General features: G+C 41.1%; 1 protein-coding gene across 1 annotated transcript in view; it reads left to right on the forward strand.

Annotated features, from left to right (window-relative positions):
* Positions 1-27,656, forward strand: part of LOC126237535 (filamin-A) — a 914,413-nt gene that overhangs the window by 450,905 nt on the left and 435,852 nt on the right. The window contains exon 13 of the mRNA XM_049947718.1: positions 20,020-20,279. Coding sequence (XP_049803675.1) covers positions 20,020-20,279 — 260 coding nt within the window. The remainder of the gene's footprint in view (positions 1-20,019; positions 20,280-27,656) is intronic.

Genomic DNA, 27,656 nt, shown 5'->3' on the forward strand with positions numbered 1-27,656 from the left:
TTCAATTACGAGATTCATTTCCGGCTGACGGCTCAACATCTGAATGCTGATGCACTGTCTCGCCTTCCCATGGTTCCTGATCTGGCGTTCGATAGGGATGAACATTTGTGTTTCCACCTGGATGTTGCCGAGAGCGGGTTGTGGACGGGTTCCCCATCACCGGGGACCAGCTGGCGGCTGCTATGGGTTCTGACCCTACCCTCTCCCGGCTTTTACGTTGTATTCAGAAGTGTTGGCCAGATCGTCCATCCACTAAGACTTCTGATCCGCTGCAGAACTACTACGCTTTGCGTTACCGCCTCACGGCTAGGGATGGTGTTATCTTTGTCACCGTGGCCTTCGCCTGAGAAGCCCTGGGAGCATATTCATGCTGACTTCACGGGACCTGTTTTAGGTACTTATTGGCTTCTCGTTATTGACACCTACTCTAACTTTCCTTTCATTGTCCGTTGCATGTCACCTTCCATCGCTGCAACCACCAATGCTCTATCTCGCATTTTCTCTTTGGAAGGCTTTCCCTCTACTCTTGTTACTGATAATAGTCCGCAATTTGCCTCTTCCGATTTTGCAGATTTTTGTGCCCGTCATGTCGTCATGCATGTCACGGCCCCTCCGTTCCATCCACAGTCAAACGGTGAGGCTGAATGACTGGTCCACACATTTAAGGCTCAGATGAGGAAACTTCTGATTTCTTCTGCTGCTGATGATGCGCTTCTCCAATTTCTTGCTTCTTACTGTTTCACCCCCATGGGAAACCACAGCCCGGCTGAGCTCTTACATGGCCGACAGCCCCGTACGCTACTTCATCTTCTGCTGCTTTCCACCTTACGGCTGTGGGTGCCTTCGCTTGGCCGGTTCACCTCCGATGACCTTGTATGGGTACAGGGATATGGCAGGCGGCCAAAATGGAGTCCTGGCCGCATCTTACGACACCGTGTCCGACGCCTGTATGAAATCCAGACGGACACGGGTGTTGCAGTGCGGACCAGCTTCGGCCTCGTGTGCTGGCAACGCCTGTTCCAGATGCCGCTACACCACCTTTGGCTCTACCTGACACTCGGGATACTGGAATCTCTCATTACTCACAATGCAGTCCTCTCACCATCGTATCGGTGCCAGCACAAGAACTGACGCCACCAGGAGACGTGCCCATGCAGGAACCAGATGACCATCATCCGTCGGAGCAACTCTACTCGCCCCCTTCTCCTACGGACGCGGACACATCGCCCACGTCTCCTGTTATAACAACCGGACTTGTCGCAACGGTCAGATTGGTGCACGGGGCCCCAGCAGATTCGACCCCCACGTCTCCTGTCAACCTGACCCGTTTTCATCGGGGACACTTCCGTCCGTACGGGAAGCCTCCTCCTCGAGACTTTACGGCCAGTGAAACAACATCTGTGGACGTTAGCAATCTACATGCCACCTCCATCAAGACCTGTGCAAAAACTTCAAAGGGGGGGAAAAGTGTTGTGAGTCGCCGATCTTTCAAAGTGCCGCCGTGCAGTTACGCGCGTCCTCTACATGCGGCGCTGTCTGCCACCTAAGCGGCCAGCCAGCCAGCGGCCACTGGACTTGGACTCAGTTATGATTTGACTGTTAAAGTGTACACATGTCTTACTCTGTTTACTTGATCTGCGACTTTCATGTATTGCGTCTTCCTTGAAGTATATATGTTCAAATTGAAGTTATAGCAATGCTCCTCTGGATACCGCATAAATTCTTCTCGTCTGCTCTGAACCTTTCTCTGGTGAGTGAAATGATGAACAGACAGGAGTCAAACTCTTAACTGTGTGAATAAATATTGGTTTTCCTATACCTTTTTATAACATTTTTAATGAACGGTCGACATACACATTTTTAACAATACTGACATGACAGACCAGAGCATATGTCCATACGCTACCACTTCTCGAAACAAAAAGGTGAAGATTCAGGAGTTAATAAATTGGAGAGCGCATTTTATATTCTGTTTCATACAAATATTTAACAATGTATCAAAACATTATCCTTGCCACAAAACAACTCGTTAATTTATGTTTGGCAGATTTTACAACTCATTCAGTTTACATATAGTTTGTATATAAGAACAGAATAGAACGAAAAAATATGATTCAATACTTTTCCATAAAACTTTGTAAATCTTTTGATCCTAAATGTATTTTTTTAGTTCACTGATTCACTGAGATGGAAACCAGAATCAAGCAGTGTATAATGACAGCTACAAAGTCTTTTGTTTATTTGAGCAGATATTTTTTGTATTTGAGAAAACCTTTGTTCACCTGTGATCTTAGGTTTGAAAATACTTGAATAACTGAAATGATAATTTATAATTGCCGAGTGCAATTGGTGCTAGTCTTTGAGCAAGGGTGGGAGGTTATACAGTATTCTGCAGGAAGTCAGTTACTTATTTTTAGGTTGCAGCCACAGATTTAAAAGGGTTATGATATGCCTGACACAAGTGGCCCTCATGGTGATTAGACACGGTCGACTGGAATCTTGATGACGAGTATGCCTACCCTCAGATTACCACACAGCCTGACTTCAGACCACTGTCACATCTGAATACTCCACAAATGGGGATATTGCAGGACTCTACCAGCTGGCTACCAAATGAAGACCCACAGTGAGTCTCTTTCAAACTCTGTCAGGTGCTGACAACACTATCTCACTTGAGTATGCAGCATCCCTGTGTTCTTCAAAGTGATTTCACAAAATTTGACACTGTTTATGCCTCTTATGTACAACAAACTAGTACACTCTCGTGGCCATTCTACCTGTCAGAGAGAGCTGTCACTCTAATAATTTACATACCTGCTACTGTTGTGTACATATGCTAACTTAAATTGACATATGAACATTTCTGCTGCTTGCTTCACTTTTTATTGTCAGGCAGTGTACATTGTAGTATATTTGAGACATGCATTCAGGAGGATTCTGGAAAGCCAATTTGACTCTACCGAGGACTACTTCAGAAATAAAATTCAGAACATGGACAGTTTAACACTCGTGGCAGATATTTGCACAGACACAGTGCAGTGGTTAATTGGGAATTATTGTTTATTATTTTGATGGCGATAAAATGGAAATTGTATGGAGTGTAGCCATGTATGGAAGTGAAACATGGACGATAAATAGTTTGGACAAGATGAGAATAGACGCTTTCAAAATGTGGTGCTACAGAAGAATGCTGGAGATTAGATGGGTAGATCTCATAACTAATGAGGAGGTATTGAATAGAATTGGGGAGAAGAGGAGTTGGTGGCACAACTTGATAAGAAGAAGAGACCGGTTGGTAGGACATGTTCTGAGGCATCAGGGGATCACAAATTTAGCATTGGAGGGCAGCGTGGAGGGTAAAAATTGTAGAGGGAGACCAAGAGATGAATACACTAAGCAGATTCAGAAGGATGTGGGTTGCATTAAGTACTGGGAGATGAAGAAGCTTGCACAGAATAGAGTAGCATGGAGAGCTGCATCAAACCAGTCTCAGAACTGAAGACCACAACAACTACAACTACAACAAAATGGAAATGGTTACTATTGGGACCTGTGAATTGTTAGGAACACACACTGCTGAATATATTTCAAGCATATTATTACAGAATTGTAATGAATGGGCAATAAATATCATGAAATTTGCTGCTCACCAGTCTCAGGCACTGCAGTGTGGTTTTAGTTGCCTGAGACTGCAGTCATGTGTGTGAGTTGTGTTCCTATATCTACAACTACATCTACATCTACATGGATACTCTGCAAATCACATCTAAGTGCCTGGTAGACAGTTCATTGAACTACCTTCACAATTCTCTATTATTCCAATCTTGTATAGCGTGCAGGAAGAACGAACACCTATATCTTTCTGTACAATCTCTGATTTCCCTAATTTTATCATGGTGATAGTTCTCCCTATGTCAGTGTCAACAAAATACTTTCACATTCAGAGGAGAAAGTCAGTGAATGGAAAATTGTGAGAAGATTCCGTCGCAATAAAAAACACTTCTTTTAATGATGCCCAGCCCAAATTCTGTATAATTTCAGTGACACTCTCTCCCATATTTCACAATAATACAAAACGTGCAGCCCTTCTTTGAACTTTTTCGATGTACTCCGTCAGTCCTATCTGGTCCAGCCTGGTAAGGATCCCACACCATGCAGCAGTATTCTAAAGGAGGATGGACAAGTGTGGTGTAGGCAGTCTCCTTAATAGGACTGTTACATTTTCTAAGTGTCCTGCCAATAAATCACAGTCTTTGGTTAGCCTTCCCCACAACATTTTCTATGTATTCCTTCGAATTTAAGTTGTTCATAGTTGTAATTCCTAAGTATTTAGTTGAATTTATGGCTTTTAGATTAGACTGATTTATTGTGTAACTGAAGTTTAACAAGTTCCTTTTAGCACTCATGTGGATGACCTCATGCCTTTCGTTATTTAGGGTCAACTGCCACATTTTGTATTATTCAGATATTTTTTCTAAATCATTTTGCAGTTTATTTTGATCTTCTGATGACTTTATTAGTGAATAAATGACAGTGCCATCTGCAAACAACTGAAGACGGCTGCTCAGATTGTCTCCAAAATCATTTATATAGATAAGTAATAGTAAAGGGCCTATAACACTATCTTGGGGAACGCCAGAATTCCCTTCTGTTTTACTTGATGATTTTCCATCAATTACTATGAACTGTGACCTCTCTGACAGGAAATCACAAATACAGTCACATAACTGAGATGATATTCCACAAGCATGCAATTTCACTACAAAGTGCTCGTCAGTAGCACTCAACACTTCATGCGAATAAAGAGCTAGTTGTGTTTCACAAGAACGATGTTTTCTAAACCCACGTTGACTGTGTGTCAATAGACCATTTTCTTCAAGGTCGTTCTTAATGTTCGAACACAATATATGTCTCAGAATCCTGCTGCATATCGATGTTAATGATATGGGCCTGTAATTAAGTGGATTACTCCTACCAGCTTTCTTGAATATTGGTGTTACCTGTGCAACTTTCCAGTCTTTGGTTATGAATCTTTCATCGAGTGAATGGTTGTATATGATTGTTAAGTATGGAGCTAATTCATCAGCATACTCTGAAAGGAACCTATTTGGTATACAATGTAAACCAGAAGACTTGTTTTTATTAAGTGATTTAAGTTGCTTCACCACTCGGAGGATATTTACTTCTATGTTACTCATGTGGGCATCGGTTCTTGATTTGAATTCTGGAATATTTACTTCATCTTCTTTTGTGAAGGTATTTCAGAAGGCTTTGCAGGAGCAAATATGGTTAAAGGAGTAGAAATAGCATTTGGAAAAAGTCACATTTTGTGTTATGCCCAAATAGTCAATCTGGTAGCAAAAAGATCTGTAGAAAAGACTGACAAACTGCCTGAATTAATTTCTGCTGTAGCAAGAATTGTAACATGGTTCAAATGAAGTGTGAAAATATATCCATTTGATGAAATTCAATATTCTGCGTGACTGAAATATTTTTACAGCTGCATCCAGAAATCATTAACATGACTAACTGTCATGCTAGTGATCATCTGTGCTAGCAGCTACAGGTATTACAAATCTGGTATATGTTTTGGCATCCTGTAGCTTATGGAAGTAGCTACTCATGAAATTTACATAGAAAAATACATTGCAAGCAGTAAAGTAATCCCAATAACTATCTGGAATGCAACCAATACACAGTATTGGAGATAATCTGAAGAATAACATCTTATCTATCTTGTCAGCAAAGTGGTGCACTGAAGGAGAAGCTACTCTCAGAAATGTTGTTTTGACAGTCTGAAGATAAAAAGTATTGGGACATGTAATGTTAATTATAGCTGTATTTATTTATTTATTGATAAATATAGTATGATAAGTATTTGAATCTTGCTTTTTCTGCAAATCTACAAATTAATAATTTTACCTCAGTGTTAAATACACTGAGTTTTGCAGTCAATTATTATCAGCCATAATTGTTTAGAAGTCAATTATGAAATCAAAATCAGCATCAACTACTTGGAAAAATCTCACATCCCTGTAAACAAGTAGAAACAAACATAAGTGCCTTGAGAAAATCAACTGGTGACACTCGTGGTACTTGGAGAATGATCAGTGATAAAAAGTATGTTCAACCTCCAACATTGTGAATTTGTTTAGTTACAACACTGTTTGTTTCAGAAGGCTGGGTTTCATCACCAGGTGAAGTAATGTGATTAATTAAACTACTGAACAACAGAAATTTCAGGAAGGAATATCAGCAATTTAGGAAAAGACAGATTGCTATATACTGAAAGAAGACACATTAAGTTGCAGATGGGCACAATTAAGAGACACTTTCATTAAGCTTTTGGACACAGCCATCAGCCAGACCTAGTTCACATACAGATGTCTTGTGCCATTTCCCCTCACACCCAAAATTCTTCTACCACTCAAAAGAACCAGCCACAAAGGAGTGTCCCCTTCATCACCCAGTATCACCATGGACTGGACATCCCACCTGAGATACTTACCACCCTTCCTAAAGTGGTATTCTGTTTCCCACTTCACCCCATCACAACCAACCTCCACAACATCCTAGTCCATCACTATGCCACTCCAAAAACCAACCCCTTGCCACAAGCATCACATCCCTGTGGAAGACACAGGTGCAAAACCTTCACAATCCACCCACCCAGCGCTTCCTTTTCCAGTCCTGTCACAGGTTTGTTCTAGCCCATCAGGGCATGGGCCACTTGCAAAAGCAGCCATGTCATTTACTAGCTCTGCTACAATCATTCCACAGCCTTTTGTATTGGCATGATTACCGACCAGCTGTCCACTAGGATGAATGGCCACTGCCAAACTGTGGACAAGAAAAAAGTAGGCCACCCTGTGGCACAACATGTAGCTGAACATAACACGCTTGATTTCAGTGGCTGCTTCACTACCTGAGCCATCTGGATTCTTTCCTCCACCACCAGCTTTTCTGAGGTGTGGAGATGGGAGTTATCCTTACAACACACTCTCCCATAACTATCCCAACCTCAACCTATGGTAACATACTGTCCCCACACCCTCCACCCAACAGTTTCTATCCCCTATGTCCTATCGTCTCCTCCCCATGCCCATCTTCCACTTTGTTTATTTGCCACTTGGTGCCAATGAACCTACCCATCTTTCACTGCTCCTCTCCTTTTTTCCCACTTCCCTGCCACACAGCCGTCTTGCGGTGCCCTGTTGTATATTCTCTAAAACTTTGAGCCGCACTCCTTGGACTGTCCGTGTGAACTTATCTGAATGCCGGATACAGGCTCAGCTTCCCCGCAGCTTCTGCGTCTTCTGCTTACATCAAACTCTTCTCCGAAGATTCTATATTTTGAAGAAGGTGAAAATTCATCTACTATTCCAAATTCCTATTATCTAGTCCAAATAAAGACTCTCAAAATTCAGTTGCTGTTAACATATTCTATATTCAAAATTCAATACACCATTTCACTGCCACATTAAACAGTAAGCCCACACTTTCGTAGGGCATTCGCACACGACTGAATTCAACCAAATTAAATAACATTTTTTCTCAATGATACAATACTAATATACATGTCCATCTGCTCAAGACAAAGTCACTATTAATAATAATCATTTTTTTTCTTCTGTTGTCTCTCCACAACACACAACAATCACCAATGTTTTTTCGTGCATGAAATTCGTCCACGGAATTCTGGGCCGGAAGTTTTTCTTTTCTCTTTGCCGCAACCTAGCGCGTCACTTGTTGGCCCGGTTTTGCTCTTCTTTCTCGGTTAGCCTGCACAAACAATGTTCTGCGACAGTGTGTGCCTGTTTATGCTACAACCCACTACAAAATAATGTGTGTTCGAAGTGGCTGGAACACAAGTGACTCCAGACTTTCGTAAAATTCTGGGGGCACTACATATCCCTCCCCTTAGCTCGAACACTCGTTATTTTAGATACAACATATAATATCTTTTGCACTTATTATTCACACAAAACCTTTAGCACAGAAATAAAAAATACATTTGTCTCATTGCTACCGTTCCTTCCGATGGTCAGTCATTTTACCAATAGACTTAGTAGTACAAGCAATTTAAGATACAACAAATCTTGACCAGTTAATCATATATAAGCCTTCCTTCAAGGCTATTTTAGGATCGTGCAAAATAAATCCCTCCCCTTAGCCAGTCACAAATTTCAGGTGTTGTTCTCATCAAATAACTCTTTCCTTCTTTACTCTACGGTTGCAACAGTAACCACCTGTTCTTTCAGAATGCATCGTCTCTAGATAAGGAAAAAAGAATTCAAAGTTACCAAGGGAAACTTTTCCACAATACATTAGAAGTATGATACCTCCCATTTCCTGTGGGTACAATATCTATCAATGACATAAGGTATGATTCTATGAACATAATTTTCTTCCTCGCATACAGGTAGGTACGCCCCTTCCACTTACTTAAAACTATGGTACAGGTCAATCCCCTTCTGGTGCCCCTGCCCGCACAGTATAGGTCAGCCTCCTCCGGGTCTGCCTACCTGTCACTTTCTCTCATTTCAACAATATTGGGTGTGCCCTCCTTATCCTCTCTCAACAGTGTTCATAATCACTGCTCTGGTATATACATCTTCATACAATTCTCTTTAAAATTACCTGTTCAAATATACATGTCCTCTTTGATTCCTTTTTCTTACAGATCGCTTCCATAGCTTTAACACTTAATTATCCTCCACCTATTTTTTATTACTCTATTGTTTCTTCTCAGGCTATTCGGTATGCACAGTCCTATTCTTATCCTCAGAAAGTTATGAACTCCACCTGTTGATACATGTTCTGGTAGTGTTTTTCTTCTCTGGCTTAACTTTTATGTTCCCTTAGTTCTACTTATTCTACAAGGTACTACTGCATCTAGGAACAGTTTATTTTAATTTACTCTAAACGCATCATAGGAACATTTTATTTTAACTTACTCTAAATGCATCATTCCCTCTGAGAAGTGCAACAGTCATCCTCATAACTAAGTGCTCTAGTCCTTGACTAGTACTACTTCCCCTTCTTACACATGACAATTGTCACTTCTTATTGTCTTCAATTGTCTGAGTGATATAGTGTGATCGTGTGTCCTGGTTCTTCGGCCAGCTAAGATTCTTAGTTGAAGATTTATATAAATCACGGAAAAGGGAAGGACTTCAGCAATAGAAGTACATGAATGTGGATAGAGAGAAAGATAGATTGGTACTCTAAAGAGAAGTAAGAAAGGAAATAACAGAATTGGTTGCTAAGATCGAAGAAAGAAAGAAGATAGCCCCAAAGACAGGAAACCCCTTCCTCCCCTCTTCCCAAGGATCCCCACTTCACCAGCACTTAGGTGAGAAGCCGGAGGAGGTATGATGTTCGGCGTCTCCTACAGAACGGACGTTCTCACTGTCACCTTAGAATTCCCCAAAGAAAAGATCTTAGCAACTCCTATGGAATGGCAAATGATGAAGAACCAGTCACATTTGTTTGCGAGGGCTGTATGAAGGGTGTGGTGTTTGTGTAGTGTTGGTCGTGTCTATGCCTACACTACCCACCCCTTTTACAAATTTGAGTACAAACCCTCCCCAATCACATCATGCTTTACAAAAGGTACAAAACATTTTATAAAAATTTAAACATCATGTAACACTGAATTATGTCATTCCCTCAACACTTATAATGTTCTATCTAGAAGTACAGAGACTACCAGACTCTCAGGAACACACTCCCCGGGTTTTACCCTTGCGGAGCTCACATATGAGATTACCCTTCTGTTTTCAGCACGCTTCCTCAGCGGAATATATCCAGGTCCAAATGCAGTTTCAACGTTGACAAATTTATGCCAAGTCTGTGGGGGACCTAGCCTTCGTAGATTACATCTACGGGTATTACCTTTTCAGAACTCGAAAATGAGATAACCCTGAACCCAGTTGTCAGTACAGTCGTTTCAGACTGACGTGAAAACAACCGGTTATAGATTTATAGTGTGAGAATAGATGACAGAATTGTTGAAGAAGTGAAGGGAATCTGGTGCAGGAAAACTAAAGTAGAAGCAACACCGAATCCAACTCGGGAACCGGCGGACGTCACTCTGCCCGTTAACACAGAATGTCAACGTCCCTGGGGGTTTGGTACATATCTCTTTATATCTTTAACATTAAACATTCCTTTCTCCTCTCCTGTCAGAGGATCTACTAAATATAGGGCTTTCGGGCTGACTATCGATTGAATACGATAAGGTCATATATATTTAAGTAAGAATTTGTGTGTTTCCTTTTTCAGGGCTGAACTTCGAAGATGTTGCTTCACTAATACTAAGTCATCTATGTGGTACTCGGGGTCACTTGCAGCTGCATTATATTTTTCTACTCTTTGATGTGCACTTTTGTGTAATTTCCTCCCAACCTTTTCCTAAATTACTTGGTGATAAGTAGGCTTTTGCTCCAGCCATTTAAAACATTTAATTAAGGGTTCTCCTATAAATGGTTTGCCAATAGTTTCTATGGGTGTCATTCCTGTGGACAAGTGCGGTAATTCATTTAGTATAAGTTCAAAGTCCTTAATTTTAGTTTCCCAGGAGGTATGAGCATTGTAACAATAAGTACAGCATAATCTTCCAATTTCCTTCATTACTTTCTGAAGGGTTCGAGGATGGGTTATAGTTGGATATTAAGATGTGTCATACACTTTCCCAGGCTAAAGTCTTTAAATTCTTGGCAGGTAAATTGAGGTCCATTATCAGAGAGAAAACGCTTTGGTTTACTTACTACTGTAAAATATTCCTACACACCTTTTACAAGAGTTTGTGTCTTAGCTTTTTTAATAGGGAACAGTTTCACATATTTTGACCAACATTTGATAAGTACTGAGATATATGCTACCCCTCCTTTTCCTTTTGGTATAGGCCCAAAAAAATCAGCAGCAGTGAGATCATGTAATGCCTTAGGAATAATAGGATACGTTCTATACTTTACATGGGTGTTATTTTCTTTGACTTTCTGACAGATGTCACACACTTTAATAAAGGCAGTTACCTTACAGCCTAATCGTCTAAAACAATAACATTTATTCATGTGAGCGATACATTTTTTCACTCCAAAATGACCATATCCACTATGAATGTACTGTATTAATTGAGACTCCGTGATTTGGAGTATGCATAATCTCCAATACCTTGATTCGTTATTGCTTCTCCAGAACAAATTATACTTTACGACTTTCCAGGTTTCTTTCTTATCTACTGGTAACGATTCTCGTATACACATAGAGTAGATATCGGTAAAATAAGGGTCATGCTTAATGTTTTCTGTAATGGCTTGGGTTAGCTTTTGTACTTCCTGGGCTGGGCACTCAACCGTTATAAAATTGATTGCAAAAACTACTCCAGGTCCCTCTGTATACTGCAAATCAGTCATATCTTGTGGTAGATGCGATAAGGCATCAAGTACTATGTTTTCGGATCCTTTAAAATATTGTATTTTGATATTGTATTCTTGTAGAAACAACATCCACCTCATTAGTCAGCTATGTAACAGTCTGCTTGTCATCAGGAATGATAAAGCTTGGTGGTCGGTATATATGTAGATTTCCGAACCCCATATTAAAGTTTGAAACTTTTGTATACTCCATACTATTGCTAACAATTCCTTTTCAGTAGTGGTATAATTTAGTTTGTGCTTATTTAGGCTCCTACTAATGAATGCTATAGATCGGTGATCATAGTTCTCTACTCCCCACTCACCTTGAAATAGTTCTGCTGCAATTCCATAATCTGATGCATCAGTGGCTATCTTAAAAGGTTCATTCATTACTGGATGTTGTAAGATCCGAGCATCTACTAGAGCTTGCTTTAGTTTGTCAAATGCTTCTTGGGTATCTTGGTCCCAATTCCATGCTGTACCTTTTCGTAATAATCTTAATAGTCTAGGGTTGTTCATTTCTTGCCATGCACATAACGTCAATAGTAACCTGCCATTCCCAGAAACCCTTTTAGTTGTTTAATGTTTCGAGGAGATCGACAGTTTTTAATAGCTTCAATTCTCTCGGGGTCAGACTTAATGGCTATTACTCCTATAATACGTCCTAAGAACTTCAACTCTTGTCTCGCAAAGTGTGATTTACTTAACTTTAAAGTGATACCCTTTTCCTTAAATCTTTTTAAAGTTTTGTCCAATAACCTACAATGTTCTTCCCAAGTAGGTGAAATAATCAAAATGTCATTTACATAATCAACTAGTTCTCTTAATAACTCTTGTCCAATCACATTATCCAGAGCTCTGATGAATGCTGATACAGATACATGTAATCCAAAAAGTAGTACATTGAAACGGTAAGATTTTCCATCAAACAAAAAAGCAGTGTACTTTTTCGAATCAGGATGTAACCAAATTTGCCAGTACCCAGCAGTCAAATCAGCCAAACTGAAATACTTGGCATTCTTAAACTTAGTGAGTAATTCATCTATATTTATGGGATGATCTCGTTCGGTCTCAATATGCCGATTGAGAGTACGGGCATCTAGCACCAATCTTACTCCACCTGTAGCTTTCCTCACTACTACCAAGGGATTATTATAAACACTCGTACTTCTTTCAACGATATTTTGATCAATCATTTTATTAATCTCTTCTCTGACAGCTTCCTTAAGGCTCACAGGTATCGGGTAAGGTTTGCAAAAGAACGGAGTCTCATCCTTAATTTTAAACTTGCACACGTAATCACTAATGATACCGGGATTCTCTGAGAATACCGAATCTTACTTGGACAAAATTTTTACTAAATCTGTCTACTGTTTGGCATTTAATACTTCTGATTCATTTACCTTCTAGCTGAAATCATCTTGTTGATATGATGTAAACATTGATTTTATCTCTGGAGACAACTGAGCTGATGCAGTAAGCTGTAATCGCTGGTGTTCAGTTGTTTGTATATACCCATTTCTGTCAGTTACGAATTTAATGCACTGCCTCTCCACATAAATACAGTTTTCATCCAAATTTAGTATAACATTGAAATTAGTTAACCAGCCTATGCCAAACAATACCTTTCTTTTGATGTTTTCTACCACTAATAAAGGTTGTCAAAAATTCAGATTACCTATTTGGCAGTTGGCTAAGGTTTCGTACTTAACAACCTTGCTTTTCTTTCATGTTATTCCGATGATATATGCACTTGTTACAAGTAATACAGGTAAATTATTCTTAGTCTTTAATGTATCAAAATATTCTTTAGAAATTAGACACACTTCACTACCAGAATCGATAAATATTTCTACTTTGTGTTTCTCTATTTCTCCTTCTATTATAGGGTGCGGTGTTGTAGCTATTTCGTTCGTTTCCTCCTGCAGCAACCACTCTTTTGTAGGTAGTCTGTGCATAAAGGAAACCTGTAAACTCCTGTTTACGCCTCTCGATGAATTTCGATGATCTGGGCCCCGGCCCTGGGTCCAGATCGCTCCACGTTTTCCTCACAGGTAGCAACCACGGGCCTATTTCCAAAGATTGGTACAGTGTTACGCACTGTTCCACAGCTGTTGCTGGGCACGAATTCCTGTGTGGCTACTGGACCGAGGTTAGATGAGAATTGTGCTCTCGAGCCACCCCCTCTATTACCATTTCTCCCTGGTCGGTGAACTCGGGCAAGGTTAGTTTCATATTGTTTTGATTGATTATTATTATTATTATTCATGTTACCCCTCCTAAAATTCTGATTTTCTTGTGCATGTAAGTTCTCATTTCTATCCTTATTAATGGCATCTAATGTGTCTACAAAAGATAGCAGGTCCTCTACTGTCTTCCACCCACTACATAAGATATCTTTCTGTGCATAAGTAGGTAAATGTCTTATTAAAATTCTTACTAAACCTTCCTCCTCCATTGGTTTGTCTAAATACTTGGCCCCCTTCAAGTGCCAGTCGAAATACTTATGCATCGAACACCAGGCGTTGCTGTAGTATTTCGGTCCCATAAATCTGAAATTAACTTCTCTTGTGCACTGGAAGACCAAGATTTTTCTTTAAATTTTCTTTGAAAGTCTTCCCAGGACGTGAAGTTCTCTATGTTTACCATGCCCCATTCTGAAGCTTCACCCTCCAAATAACCTATCGCAAATTCTATTTTCTTAGCCTCCTCCCAACTTTTAGGCATGGCCTGATTAAATTGTATTAAGAAATGGGTGGGGTGTAACTCCCCATCTGGTTTAAACCTAGGGAACTGTCGGGAAAAGCCCAAATTTGATCCCCATTGCAAATTGTTAATTATTTCTTTATTTAGAACAAGATTTTGAGACACTGTACTCTTTTCAAGTTTCTCCTGAATAATTTTGAATTCCATTCTTAGGTTATCTAAGTCAGTATGATCTAATTTGGAGGTCATTATAGGTGAAGGAATGTAAACGCTTAATTTTTCTTCCACTTTTCGTTCTATTAGCTCATCCACCTGTTCCTCTATACCGGTTAGATTGATCAACTCAGTTGTAGTTAACTTTTCTTTGAGATTCTACAGTTTCTAAATGTGGGCTAACTCCTGAAATTTGCACCTGAACTAATGGGAGTTATTTATCTTGTTTATGTACATTTGTTTTAATGTTACTTAATTCCTGTTTAACCACATAAAATGTGACCTTCCAGACATCTTTCAAGGAATCAAAATTTTCGTTGACTCTGGTTTATAGGCTACTACATTTACAGTCAACATCATACTCTAATTTCTGGGCTATTTCCCATAAATAATTTCTCCTGTCTCTCCTCTAAGCCTTTAAACAAAATATTTACTCTTTCACTTAGAGAGACAGACAAGTCTTTCTTCAAGTCTAACTTGAGGTGTTGCATTTGAGTGTTCTGTAAATCTAATTTAGACTTTAATTCTGAGTTCTGTAAATCTAGTTTAGAATTTAATTCTGCCTTCAGTTTGTCTTGTCTGGTGTTCTGTGACTCAAACTGAGTTTTGATAAACTTCATTAATTCAACCAAATTAGGTCCTCCATTTCCTATCCACATTGTCCCAACATGCTCTTCCGATTGTTGGTTATCCCCTTCCATCTTATTCTTCTTAGCCTTAAGTCAAGTCAACATTCATAGTACCCCCTACTCACAAGTCTTAGACGGCACAATTGAACAAAAGTCAAAGTTCGCTCACCTGGTGTGACTTGACGATCTGCTACCGGCGGCATTGGTGTTGGTGTAGACGGCGGCGGCGGCGTTTGTAGATGGCAGCGTCAGAGTTGTAGACGGTGGTGTCGACGTTGTAGACGGTGGCGTCAGCATTGTAGAAGGCGGTGTCAGCATTGTAGACGGTGGTGTCGACGTTTGTGAACGGCAGCGGCAGCATTTGTGAATTAATGGATTGACTGTGGTGTTTGTTCTACTTGATTTCCTTGCTTCTATCACCACTAACCAACAGGACAATTTTCGATAAATATCTTCGAATCTTGATCGCTGTTACTCATCACTGTGGCAACACTCGTCAATCTTTTCAACTTGATTTCATTTATCTTCCACCTTCTTCACAGGTCCTTTCTTTACCGGTCACCACTTTATGCGGTGCCCCGTTGTATTTTCTCTAAAACTTAGAGCTGCGCTCCATGGACTGTCCTTGTGAACTTACCTAAATGCCGGATACAGGCTCAGCTTCCCTGCAGCTCCGTCATCTTTTGCTTGCATCAAACTCTTCTCCGAAGGTTCTGTATTATGAAGAAGGTTAAAATTCATCTACTATTACAAAATTCTATTATCTAGTCCAAATAAAGACTCTCTCAAAATTCAGTTGCTGTTAACATATTCTATATTCAAAATTCAATATACCATTTCACTGCCACATTAAACAGTAAGCCCACACTTTCTTAGGGCATTCCCACACGACTGAATTCCACCAAATTAAATAACATTTTTTCTCAATGATACAATACTAATATACATGTCCGTCTGCTCAAGACCAAGTCACTATTAATAATAATCTTTTTTTTCTTCTGTTGTCTCTCCCCAACACACAACAATCACCAATGTTTTTTCGTGCATGAAATTTGTCCATGGAATTCTGGGCCAGAAGTTTTTCTTTTTTCTTTGCTACAGCCTAGCGCGTCACTTATTGGTCTGGGTTTGCTTTTCTTTCTCGGTTAGCCTGCACAAACAACATTCTGCGGCAGTGTGTATCTGTTTATGCTACAACCCACTACAAAATAACGTGTGTTCGAAGTCGCTGGAACACAACTAACTCCAGACTTTCGTAAAATTCTTGGGGCACTACAGTCTCACACTGTGCTTGTTGACATTCTAGTCCCTGCACACTCCACCAGACAGCATTCGTCTTTCCCCCCACCATCCCTTCCCCTTCCCAGTCCCCATCCAGATTGCTTCTTGCATTGCACATAATCTTTGCATGCTGACCTGAGATGTGTGCAGTAGATGTGCTTGCTTGTGTGTATGAATGGTGAGATTTCTCTTTTGCAGATGAAAGCTGTTGCTTAAAGCTTTATGTAAGGTTCATTTAATTGTGCCTGTCTGCAACTTAATTGTCTTCTTTACAGTAAGTAACAATCTGTCTTTTCCTACATTGTTAATTAAACTGTTGTTATTATAAATGCATAACCAAAATTCATCACTCAGACAATTTTTTGCATCTGTTGTGGTTGTGTCATACAGTATTCTGAATTCCATTGCTCTCAAACCAAAGAAACAATGCATTCTAGACCTTAAATCCACATGCTGATGCAGCGACCAACTAAACATTTTGAAGTAAGTTAAGTTCATCTCCATGTAGTAAGCGAATTGTTAAATACTATGTGAAGTCAAGATTAGCTTATGTTTTGGTTTGATGACACTGAGTAAATTGCTGCTTCTGAATGTGGTGTGAATGTAAGGGAAACTTCTCTTCTGTATTATACTCTATGTTTAAATTGAATGTTTGACACAGCATGCTCCATTCTGCTATCCAGAATTTGGTTTTATTTTGAAATGCAATATTGTGAATGGCATACACGTGTTTTCCTTTTTTTAAAATGTGAATACTGTTTGTATTAAAAAATTGTTGTGATTTTGAATGATAAATACAAGAATTCAAAACAAAAGGTTGGATATTCACTTGCTGGAACATAAGAGAGGATCTTTGAAAGAGACTTAAAGTGCATTCTTGTATTCTTGACATTGTAACTATGCTTAAGTGCTGTAAATTCACTCTGTGTAATAAAATGATTCATTTTCAACCATGTCATAGATCGACTGTCAGAGGTTCTAGTATGCATATAGCACCCTACATCCACACACTTATCGTTTGGAGCTTCATAAAGAGGTGAAATAAAATAACGAACTAAACATAAATACCTAATGTAAGTGGATAAATAAAAAAATCTACCACCAAGCAGTGGCAGGAGAACACACATAAAAAAGTATTATGTAGGTAAGCTTTTGGAGCCAGTGGTTTCTTGTTCTGGCAGAATGCTTGAAAGGGAATGAAGAGGGATGAAGGAAAAGTACTGTTGAGGGTTAGGAAATGGGGTAGAGTCCAGAAACGTCACCCAGAACTGTGGCGCAGGGGAGATTTACCAGACGATATGAGAAGGAAAGACTGATTGCTGGGGACTGCTCCAGACGAGATTTGAAAACCTGTGAGTTGAAAGATGGAAGATAGGGTAATATGCAAGAGAGAGATTACTTCTAAAACACCGTGCGTGAGTTAATAAGAGCAAAAAGCTAAGTGCATTGTGTGAGATACAGATGGGAGGGGATGGCGAAGAAAGACAGGACAGAAAATGAAAGATGTAGAAAACTGAAATGGAATGAAGAAAGAAACAGTTACTGTGCAGAAATGCTGAGACCAAAGAAACTAACATAAATTAAGGATAGACTTGATGTTGATCTCATCCTCACTGAAGGCCAGGTACAAGCTTCTGTTCACATTAAATCTGCTATCAAACAACAGTACTTTCATTTTGACAATTGCCATCCTTTCCATGCCAAATGTTCCCTCTAATACATCTTTGGCATCCAAAGCAAACATATTTGCTTGGAAACAGACTGTTCACAGCAATACACCACCATTCTCACTTCAGTCTTACTGGATGTAACTAACCCACCATTCTAGTTCAAAAGCAGATTTCCCAGGCCATCATATCCAATCCTGATACTGCTGATCACTCCAAAACATCACTTACGAGTACACTACTGGTCACTCAGTAGTATCCTTCTACTGAATGTACTAATCAGCAACTTTGAAAAGTCCATGACCTCCTAAAATCATGCCTAAAATGAGGTCCATTCTGTCAGATTTTGTGCACCACATCCAGAATAGCTTTCTGTTGCCCTCCCAATCTCTGCAATATCCTTTGCAGACCCTACGTTGCTTTTGTACCCATCTCCCTACCCTAGGGCTCCTAGCTGTATCACCATCTCTGCTGCAAGACTTGCCCTACGCCCCCTCCTACCATCACCTATTCCAGTCCTGTAAGTGGCAAAACATATACTATCAAATGCAGAGCCACCTGTGAAATGACACATTTAATATACCAGTTGCAATGTAAGTACTGTTTGGTCTTTTACCTTTATGTCAGCATGACTACCATCAAGTTATTAGTTAGGATGAATGGGCATAGGTAGAGAGTGTATTGTGACTACACACAATATCCTTTTGCAGAGCATGCACTACAACATGAGAGTCATGACCTCAGTACCTGTTTCACCGCATGTGCCATATGGATTCTTCCCCCAGACACCAGTTTCCCAGAACTCCGCAGGTGGGAATTGGCACTACAACCACCATCCACCTGGCTTTAATTTATGTTAATTTCTTTTTTCTCATCATTTTTGTGCAGTAACTATTCCTTTTTTCACTCCATTTTGGTGTTCTGCATTGTTCATTTCCTGAGTTGTCTATTTTTCAACATCAACCACCCCTCTGTATTAGTTTTTTTGCACTTTTTAACTCATGCATGATGTCTTAGCAGTAATCTCTGTCTTGCATAATACCTTATCTTCCTTCTTTCAGCACTCATGTTTTCCAATCTCATCCAGTGCAGTCTCCCACAGTCAGTCTTTCCTTCTCAACTTGTCCTGTAAGTCTACCCTGACCTGGGGCTCCAAGTGACTTTTCGGAACTGTACTCCATTTCCTAAGCCTCACCAGCCCTTTTCCTTCACCCCTCTTCCTTTCTGCTAGAAGAAGGAGCCACTGTATCTGAAAGCTTGCATTGGTAATACCTTTTTTATGCGTGTTCTCCTGCCACTGCTTAGTGAGTAACTGTTTTATCTATCCAATTACATTGTACTTTCAAATATTGATTATTTTCATTGATATTAACCACACACACACACACACACACACACACACACACAGAGAGAGAGAGAGAGAGAGAGAGAGAGAGAGAGAGAGAGAGAAACAGGTGTGTAAGTGCACCTGTGCCCTTTCATGTTGTTGGGTAGATAGACAGCAGGCAACATGTATGGATACAGGCGCATTTATGCACGTGTTTTTGTGTGTGTGTGTTTTAGCAAGTTTTCTGTCTTTTGTGTACGCCCATCAACAAATCAGTGTTTCTGCTTTTGGTGAGTGGTCTCGTTTAGTCCTAAATTATTTACATTCTGAAAGGACTTTTGTTATTAATTCATCAGTTTGTTCTAATGTGTTGTGGAAGTCAAATTCAAGCATTTATGTTTTTAACTATAATATCAGTCTATAAGTACCACTGATCACAGTATTGATTTTTGTATTATGACATACATTTCAAAAAATATGTAAAATAACTGGAAGGCAGGCTCTCACCTGTAGCAAACCAATGTGTGGTTCATAGGTACACGTAACATAAAACAGTATTCATACTACCTTTTGAGTTCTTCCCCTTTTTTATAGCAACAGTACACACACACACACACACACACACACACACACGCAAACAAACAAACACACACACATCCAAATGCATGTTTTGCATGATCACTGTGAGTGTGCTTTCTGGTATGTTCCATCCAGGAATTTAAATTATTGTTTGACCTATATTTTGAAATATTTAACTTTTTATTTGGACACAGAACTCGGCTTCAGTTCTCTTGATCATCGCCTGAACCGTACACACATTTCTGAAGAACGTATAAGTTCTCCCTCACGAGGCCTAGCTAACGGAAGAGGGCCCAGCCCAGTAATACAGAATTCTCCAAGTCCTATTGGAGGGGCTTTGCACCATGACAGAGAAAAGAGCAGTCCAAACCACAGCAGTCCCACTGCATTTAATAAACCAGGATTCAGTCCCATATATAAACCGGGAACTACATCAAGTCCCACTTTCAATAAGGTAAGTAGATATTTGTAAGTATTGTAATTGATTAACATATTATTCATGTCCTCTCTCTCTCTCTCTCTCTCTCTCTCTCTCTCTCTCTCTCTGTGTGTGTGTGTGTGTGTGTGTGTGTGTGTGTGTGTGTGTGTGTGTGTGGGGAGGGGGGGGGTACCCCCTATGCCAAAAAGTGCTTGGACGAAGTTGACAATTACTATGATTTTTATTCAATGAATGTTGTTTGGATAAATATTTAAGTGACAGAAAGTGTGCCAGTTTTGCATATTAATGAACACCATAAAATTTATTATGGAACGGAACAATTATATTTTTATTTAGCTTATGGCATGACACACTACATTAAACAGCATAAAAGAGAATATATAAAGTTAAAATATAGGATACAAACATAATGAAATAATGTACACTCCTGGAAATGGAAAAAAGAACACATTGACACCGGTGTGTCAGACCCACCATACTTGCTCCGGACACTGCGAGAGGGCTGTACAAGCAATGATCACACGCACGGCACAGCGGACACACCAGGAACCACGGTGTTGGCCGTCGAATGGCGCTAGCTGCGCAGCATTTGTGCACCGCCGCCGTCAGTGTCAGCCAGTTTGCCGTGGCATACGGAGCTCCATCGCAGTCTTTAACACTGGCAGCATGCCGTGACAGCGTGGACGTGAACCGTATGTGCAGTTGACGGACTTTGAGCGAGGGCGTATAGTGGGCATGCGGGAGGCCGGGTGGACGTACCGCCGAATTGCTCAACACTTGGGGCGTGAGGTCTCCACAGTACATCGATGTTGTCGCCAGTGGCCGGCGGAAGGTGCACGTGCCCGTCGACCTGGGACCGGACCGCAGCGACGCACGGATGCACGCCAAGACCGTAGGATCCTACGCAGTGCCGTAGGGGACCGCACCGCCACTTCCCAGCAAATTAGGGACACTGTTGCTCCTGGGGTATCGGCGAGGACCATTCACAACCGTCTCCATGAAGCTGGGCTACGGTCCCGCACACCGTTAGGCCGTCTTCCGCTCACGCCCCAACATCGTGCAGCCCGCCTCCAGTGGTGTCACGACAGGCGTGAATGGAGGGACGAATGGAGACGTGTCGTCTTCAGCGATGAGAGTCGCTTCTGCCTTGGTGCCAATGATGGTCGTATGCGTGTTTGGCGCCGTGCAGGTGAGCGCCACAATCAGGACTGCATACGACCGAGGCACACAGGGCCAACACCCGGCATCATGGTGTGGGGAGCGATCTCCTACACTGGCCGTACACCACTGGTGATCGTCGAGGGGACACTGAATAGTGCACGGTACATCCAAACCGTCATCGAACCCATCGTTCTACCATTCCTAGACCGGCAAGGGAACGTGCTGTTCCAACAGGACAATGCACGTCCACATGTATCCCGTGCCACCCAACGTGCTCTAGAAGGTGTAAGTCAACTACCCTGGCCAGCAAGATCTCCGGATCTGTCCCCCATTGAGCATGTTTGGGACTGGATGAAGCGTCGTCTCACGCGGTCTGCACGTCCAGCACGAACGCTGGTCCAACTGAGGCGCCAGGTGGAAATGGCATGGCAAGCCGTTCCACAGGACTACATCCAGCATCTCTACGATCGTCTCCATGGGAGAATAGCAGCCTGCATTGCTGTGAAAGGTGGATATACACTGTACTAGTGCCGACATTGTGCATGCTCTCTTGCCTGTGTCTATGTGCCTGTGGTTCTGTCAGTGTGATCATGTGATGTATCTGACCCCAGGAATGTGTCAATAAAGTTTCCCCTTCCTGGGACAATGAATTCACGGTGTTCTTATTTCAATTTCCGGGAGTGTAGATTGAACATTGGCATACAACAATAAATGTATAAGTATATTACAAAACAATAAGACTGCGTAAAGTTCAGATTCCAGTATTTTCAGCAATCACAATTCCACACTTAGATTCTACAGCCACTCCACAGCTTGTGGTGTTGCCTCCAGGAAGTCATCATCAGTGCCGGTGAACACCCTCAGTGGACACTCACTGACAATGTGGTCGATGGTTTGTTCTTTGGCACCACAGTCACACCCAGGGTCAGGTCTCAAGTTCCATCTGTACATCAAGGATCCGCATCGGCGGTGACCTGTCCGTACTCTGTTCAGTGTTACCCAGGTTTTCCTTGGGAGCTGAAAGCCCGCTGGATGGTTGGGTGTCTCAAATAAAGTATGCCATTTTGGATTGGCTCTGTTTCTCCAGTCTGTTCACCAGATTTCAATGCCATTGTAGTTTTGGCTCAAAAGTTGCTGTGCAGGCTTCACAGGGGCATTTCTAGATTTGAGTCTTCTAAACACAGTAAGATTCTGGTGGACTAGCAGGGCTGTATTACTGGAGATCTTTTTAAATTCTCTTATGAGTATGTTGCATCGTCATATATCAGGCAGTTCAATGTTACTGAGGACTGGTAGACACTAGAGGGGAGTGGTTTTAATAGCTGCAGCAATTATTCGCATCACCTGATTTAGCATCACATCTACTTTTCCCAAGTGCGGGCTGTTTAGCCACACTGATGCGCAGTATTCAGCTGTTGAGGAGACCGAGCTTACAGCGGTGGTACAGAGTATCTCTGCACCAGTTCCCCAGGTCGTTCCCACTAATTTGTGGAGGATGTTGTTTCAGGATTTCAGTTTTGCAGCCAGGTTTGATAGGTGTTTTCCAACGTTACTTCCAGATATTTTGGATGGGAATTGTAAGGAAGCACAGTGTAGAGGTGTTCCAGCAAGCCTGTTATTTAGATGGAAGCATGAGGTCTCCGTTTTAAGTGCGCTTGGGATTAGTCACCATTTCCTGAAGTATTCAGTCATAAATTCCAGATCTTGGGTGAGAGTCTGTTCAAGAGTAGTCATATTAGTAGGCCGGCATCCAAGAATGATGTCATCTGTGTAAATAAATTTTCTGGATGAAGTGGTTGGTAGGTCAGCTACATAGAGATTGAACAGCAGACGTGCAAGCACTGATCCTTGGGGATACTATTACTCAGGAATTTTGATTTGCTGAAAGAGCCACCCATTGAGATTTGCAAGACTCTATTTGACAACATGTTCTCTAAAAGAGATGTCATCATTTTACATCTAGTAGCTTTTGGGAACTTATATGTTAGACCCTATCTCTAGAGTGTCATGTGCTGCTGTCAAATCAATGAAAACCGCACCACTTTTTGGGCGTTGTTCATAGCCCCGTGTTAGTTCATAGCCCCGTGTTAGTTCATAGCCCCACTCAATGAATATTGTTAATGCGAGGACCTGATCCTCACAGTTCCGATTGGTTCTGAAGCCAGCTTGGTTGACAGACAGAGATTCCAGTATCATTGGATTTAATCTGTTGTGAAGGAGATGCTCAAGCAGTGTATATGCTACACTTAAGAGAGTGTTCCTTCCCCATGAACCATGGATCTTGCCGTTGGTGGGGAGGCTTGCGTGCCTCAGCGATACAGATGGCCGTACTGTAGGTGCAACCACAACAGGGGCAGGGGGGGGGGGGGGGCATCTGTTGAGAGGCCAGACAAACGTGTGGTTCCTGAAGAGGGGCAGCAGCCTTTTCAGTAGTTGCAGGGGCAACAGCCTGGATGATTGACTGACGTGGCCTTGCTACATTAACCAAAACGGCCTTGCTGTGCTGGTACTGCAAACGGCTGAAAGCAAGGGGAAACTACGGCCGTAAATTTTCCCGAGGGCATGCAGCTTTACTGTATGGATAAATGATGATGGCGTCCTCTTGGGTAAAATATTCCGGAGGCAAAATAGTCCCCCATTCGAATCTCCGGGCGGGGACTACTCGTTATCAAGAAAAAGAAAACTGGCGTTCCACGGATCGGAGCATGGAATGTCAGATCCCTTAACCGGGCAGGTAGATTAGAAAATCTAAAAAGGGAAATGGATAGGTTAAAGTTAGATATAGTGGGAATTAATGAAGTTCGGTGGCAGGAGGAACAAGACTTTTGGTCAGCTGAAAACAGGGTTAGAAACACAAAATCAAATAGGGGTAATGCAGGAGTAGGTTTAATAATGAATAAAAAAATAGGAGTGCGGGTAAGCTACTACAAACAGCATAGTGAACGCATTATTGTGGCCAAGATAGAACGAAGCCCACGCCTACTACAGTAGTACAAGTTTATATGCCTACTAGCTATGCAGATGATGAAGAAATTGAAGAAAGGTATGATGAGATAAAAGAAATTATTCAGGTAGTGAAGGGAGACGAAAATTTAATAGTCATGGGTGACTGGAATTCGAGAGTAGGAAAAGGGAGAGAAGGAAACATAGTAGGTGAATATGGATTGGGGCTAAGAAACGAAAGAGGAAGCTGCCTGGTAGAATTTTGCACAGAGCATAACTTAATCATAGCTAACACTTGGTTCAAGAATCATGAAAGAAGGTTATATACATGGAAGAATCCTGGAGATACTAGAAGGTATCAGATAGATTATATAATGGTAAGACAGAGATTTAGGAACCAGGTTTTAAATTGTAAGACATTTCCAGAGGCAGATGTGGACTCTGACCACAATCTCTTGGTTATGTACTGTAGATTAAAACTGAAGAAACTGCAAAAAGGTGGGAATTTAAGGAGATGGGACCTGGATAAACTGAAAGAACCAGAGGTTGTACAGAGTTTCAGGGAGAGCATATGGGAACAATTGACAGGAATGGGAGAAAGAAGTATAGTAGAAGAAGAATGGGTAGCTGTGAGGGATGAGGTAGTGAAGGCAGCAGAGGATCAAGTAGGTAAAAAGATGAGGGCTAGTAGAACTCCTTGGGTAACAGAAGAAATATAGAACCTAACTGATGAAAGAAGAAAATATAAAAATGCAGTAAATGAAGCAGGCAAAAAGGAATACAGACGTCTCAAAAATGAGATCGACAGGAAGTGCAAAATGGCTTAGCAGGGACGGCTAGAGGACAAATGTAAGGATGTAGAGGCTTATCTCACTAGGGGTAAGATAGATACTGCCTACAGGAAAATTAAAGAGACCTTTGGAGAAAAGAGAACCACTTGTATGAATATCAAGAGCTCAGATGGAAACCCAGTTCTAAGCAAAGAAGGGAAAGCAGAAAGGTGGAAGGAGTATATAGAGGGTCCTATACAAGGATGATGTACTTGAGGACAATATAATGGAAATGGAAGAGGATGTAGATGAAGATGAAATGGGAGATACGATACTGCGTGAAGAGTATGACAGAGCACTGAAAGACCTGAGTCGAAACAAGGCCCCGGGAATAGACAACATTCCATTGGAACTACTGACGGCCTTGGGAGAGCCAGTCCTGACAAAACTCTTACCACCTGGTGAGCAAGATGTATGAGACAGGCAAAATACCCTGAGACTTCAAGAAGAATATAATAATTCCAATCCCAAAGAAAGCAGGTGTTGACAGATGTGAAAATTACCGAACTATCAGTTTAATAAGTCACAGCTGCAAAATACTAACGTGAATTCTTTACAGACGAATGGAAAAACTGGTAGAAGCCGACCTCGGGGAAGATCAGTTTGGATTCCGTAGAAATATTGGAATACGTGAGGCAATACTGACCTTACGACTTATCTTAGAAGAAAGATTAAGGAAAGGCAAACCTACGTTTCTAGCATTTGTAGTCTTAGAGAAAGCTTTTGACAATGTTGACTGGAATATTCTCTTTCAAATTCTAAAGGTGGCAGGGGTAAAGTACAGGGAGCGAAAGGCTATTTACAATTTGTACAGAAACCAAATGGCAGTTATAAGAGTCGAGGGGCATGAAAGAGAAGCAGTGGTTGGGAAGGGGGTGAGACAGGGTTGTAGCCTCTCCCCGATGTTATTCAGTCTGTATATTGAGCAAGCAGTAAAGGAAACAAAAGAAAAATTCAGAGTAAGAATTAAAATCCATGGAGAAGAAATAAAAACGTTGAGGTTCGCCGATGACATTGTAATTCTGTCAGAGACAGCAAAGGACTTGGAAGAGCAGTTGAACAGAATGGACAATGTCTTGAAAGGGGGATATAAGATGAACATCAACAAAAGCAAAACGAGGATAATGGAATGTAGTCAAATTAAGTCGGGTGATGCTGGGGGAATTAGATTAGGAAATGAGACACTTAAAGTAGTAAAGGAGTTTTGCTATTTGGGTAGCAAAATAACTGATGACAGTCAAAGTAGAGAGGATATAAAATGTAGACTGGCAATGGCAAGGAAAGTGTTTCTGAAGAAGAGAAATTTGTTAACATTGAGTATAGATTTGAGTGTCAGGAAGTCGTTTCTGAAAGTATTTGTATGGAGTGTAGCCATGTATGGGAGTGAAACATGGACAGTAAATAGTTTGGACAAGAAGAGAATAGAAGCTTTTGAAATGTGGTGCTGCAGAAGAATGCTGAAGATTAGATGGGTAGATCACATAACTAATGAGGAGGTATTGAATAGAATTGGGGAGAAGAGGAGCTTGTGGCACAACGTGACTAGAAGAAGGGCTCGGTTGGTAGGACATGTTCTGAGACATTGAGGGATCACCAATTTAATATTGAAGGGCATCGTGGAGGGTAAAAATCGAAGAGGGAGACCAAGAGATGAATACACTAAGCAGATTCAGAAGGATGTGGGTTGCAATAAGTACTGGGAGATGAAGAAGCTGGCACAGGATAGGGTAGCATGGAGAGCTGCATCAAACCAGTCTCAGGACTGAAGACCACAACAACAACAAGAAGAGAGTGTTGGCTCTATAGCTTTCTGGTTTATTGTCTGGCTTTCCTGGTTTGAGGACAGCAATGATCTATGCCCTCTTGAATTCTTTTGGCCAAACTCTTGACTGGAAGTGTGTGGGAGTAAAATTTTGTCAGCTCTTCTTTTGTTTCGGGTCTACAGTGTGTTAGGAAGTCTGGGTGTAAGTTGTCGATACCAGGGGCCTTGCTGTTTCTTATGCCTTGTAGGGCCTGTAGTGTTTTTGTGACTGTGAATGGTTTTGACAAGTCTTGTTGTTCACAACTGTTTTTCTTTAATGTGTTGAGCTCTTTCTTTATTTTACACGAGTGGTCTTTATCAACAGGTGCTGTAGACATTTGGACTATGTTGTTGGCAATTTGGTCTAGTGTAATACTTGATTTAGTTTGTGGTACATATGAATTAGCTCCTAGTTTTTTCAGAAGGACCATGCTTTTCTGCTAAAGCATCTAAAATCCAGTTTATCAGTGGTGTTCCTCCAGTTGAACCTCCTAGCTTCATCCAGACTATGCAGGAGGTCATCTGCAACTTCAGATCTTCTGCTCTTCTTGTAGTCCTCATACAGCCATTCACTAGCTTCACTCCATCCTGCTTTCTAATACCCCTAGGAATGTGTTTTTTAGTGGTCTTTATAACTGTGTCAGCAAATTTTTGGTA

The sequence above is a fragment of the Schistocerca nitens genome, chromosome 2 (genome assembly GCF_023898315.1).
Source record: "Schistocerca nitens isolate TAMUIC-IGC-003100 chromosome 2, iqSchNite1.1, whole genome shotgun sequence".
Classification (NCBI taxonomy): domain Eukaryota; kingdom Metazoa; phylum Arthropoda; class Insecta; order Orthoptera; family Acrididae; genus Schistocerca; species Schistocerca nitens.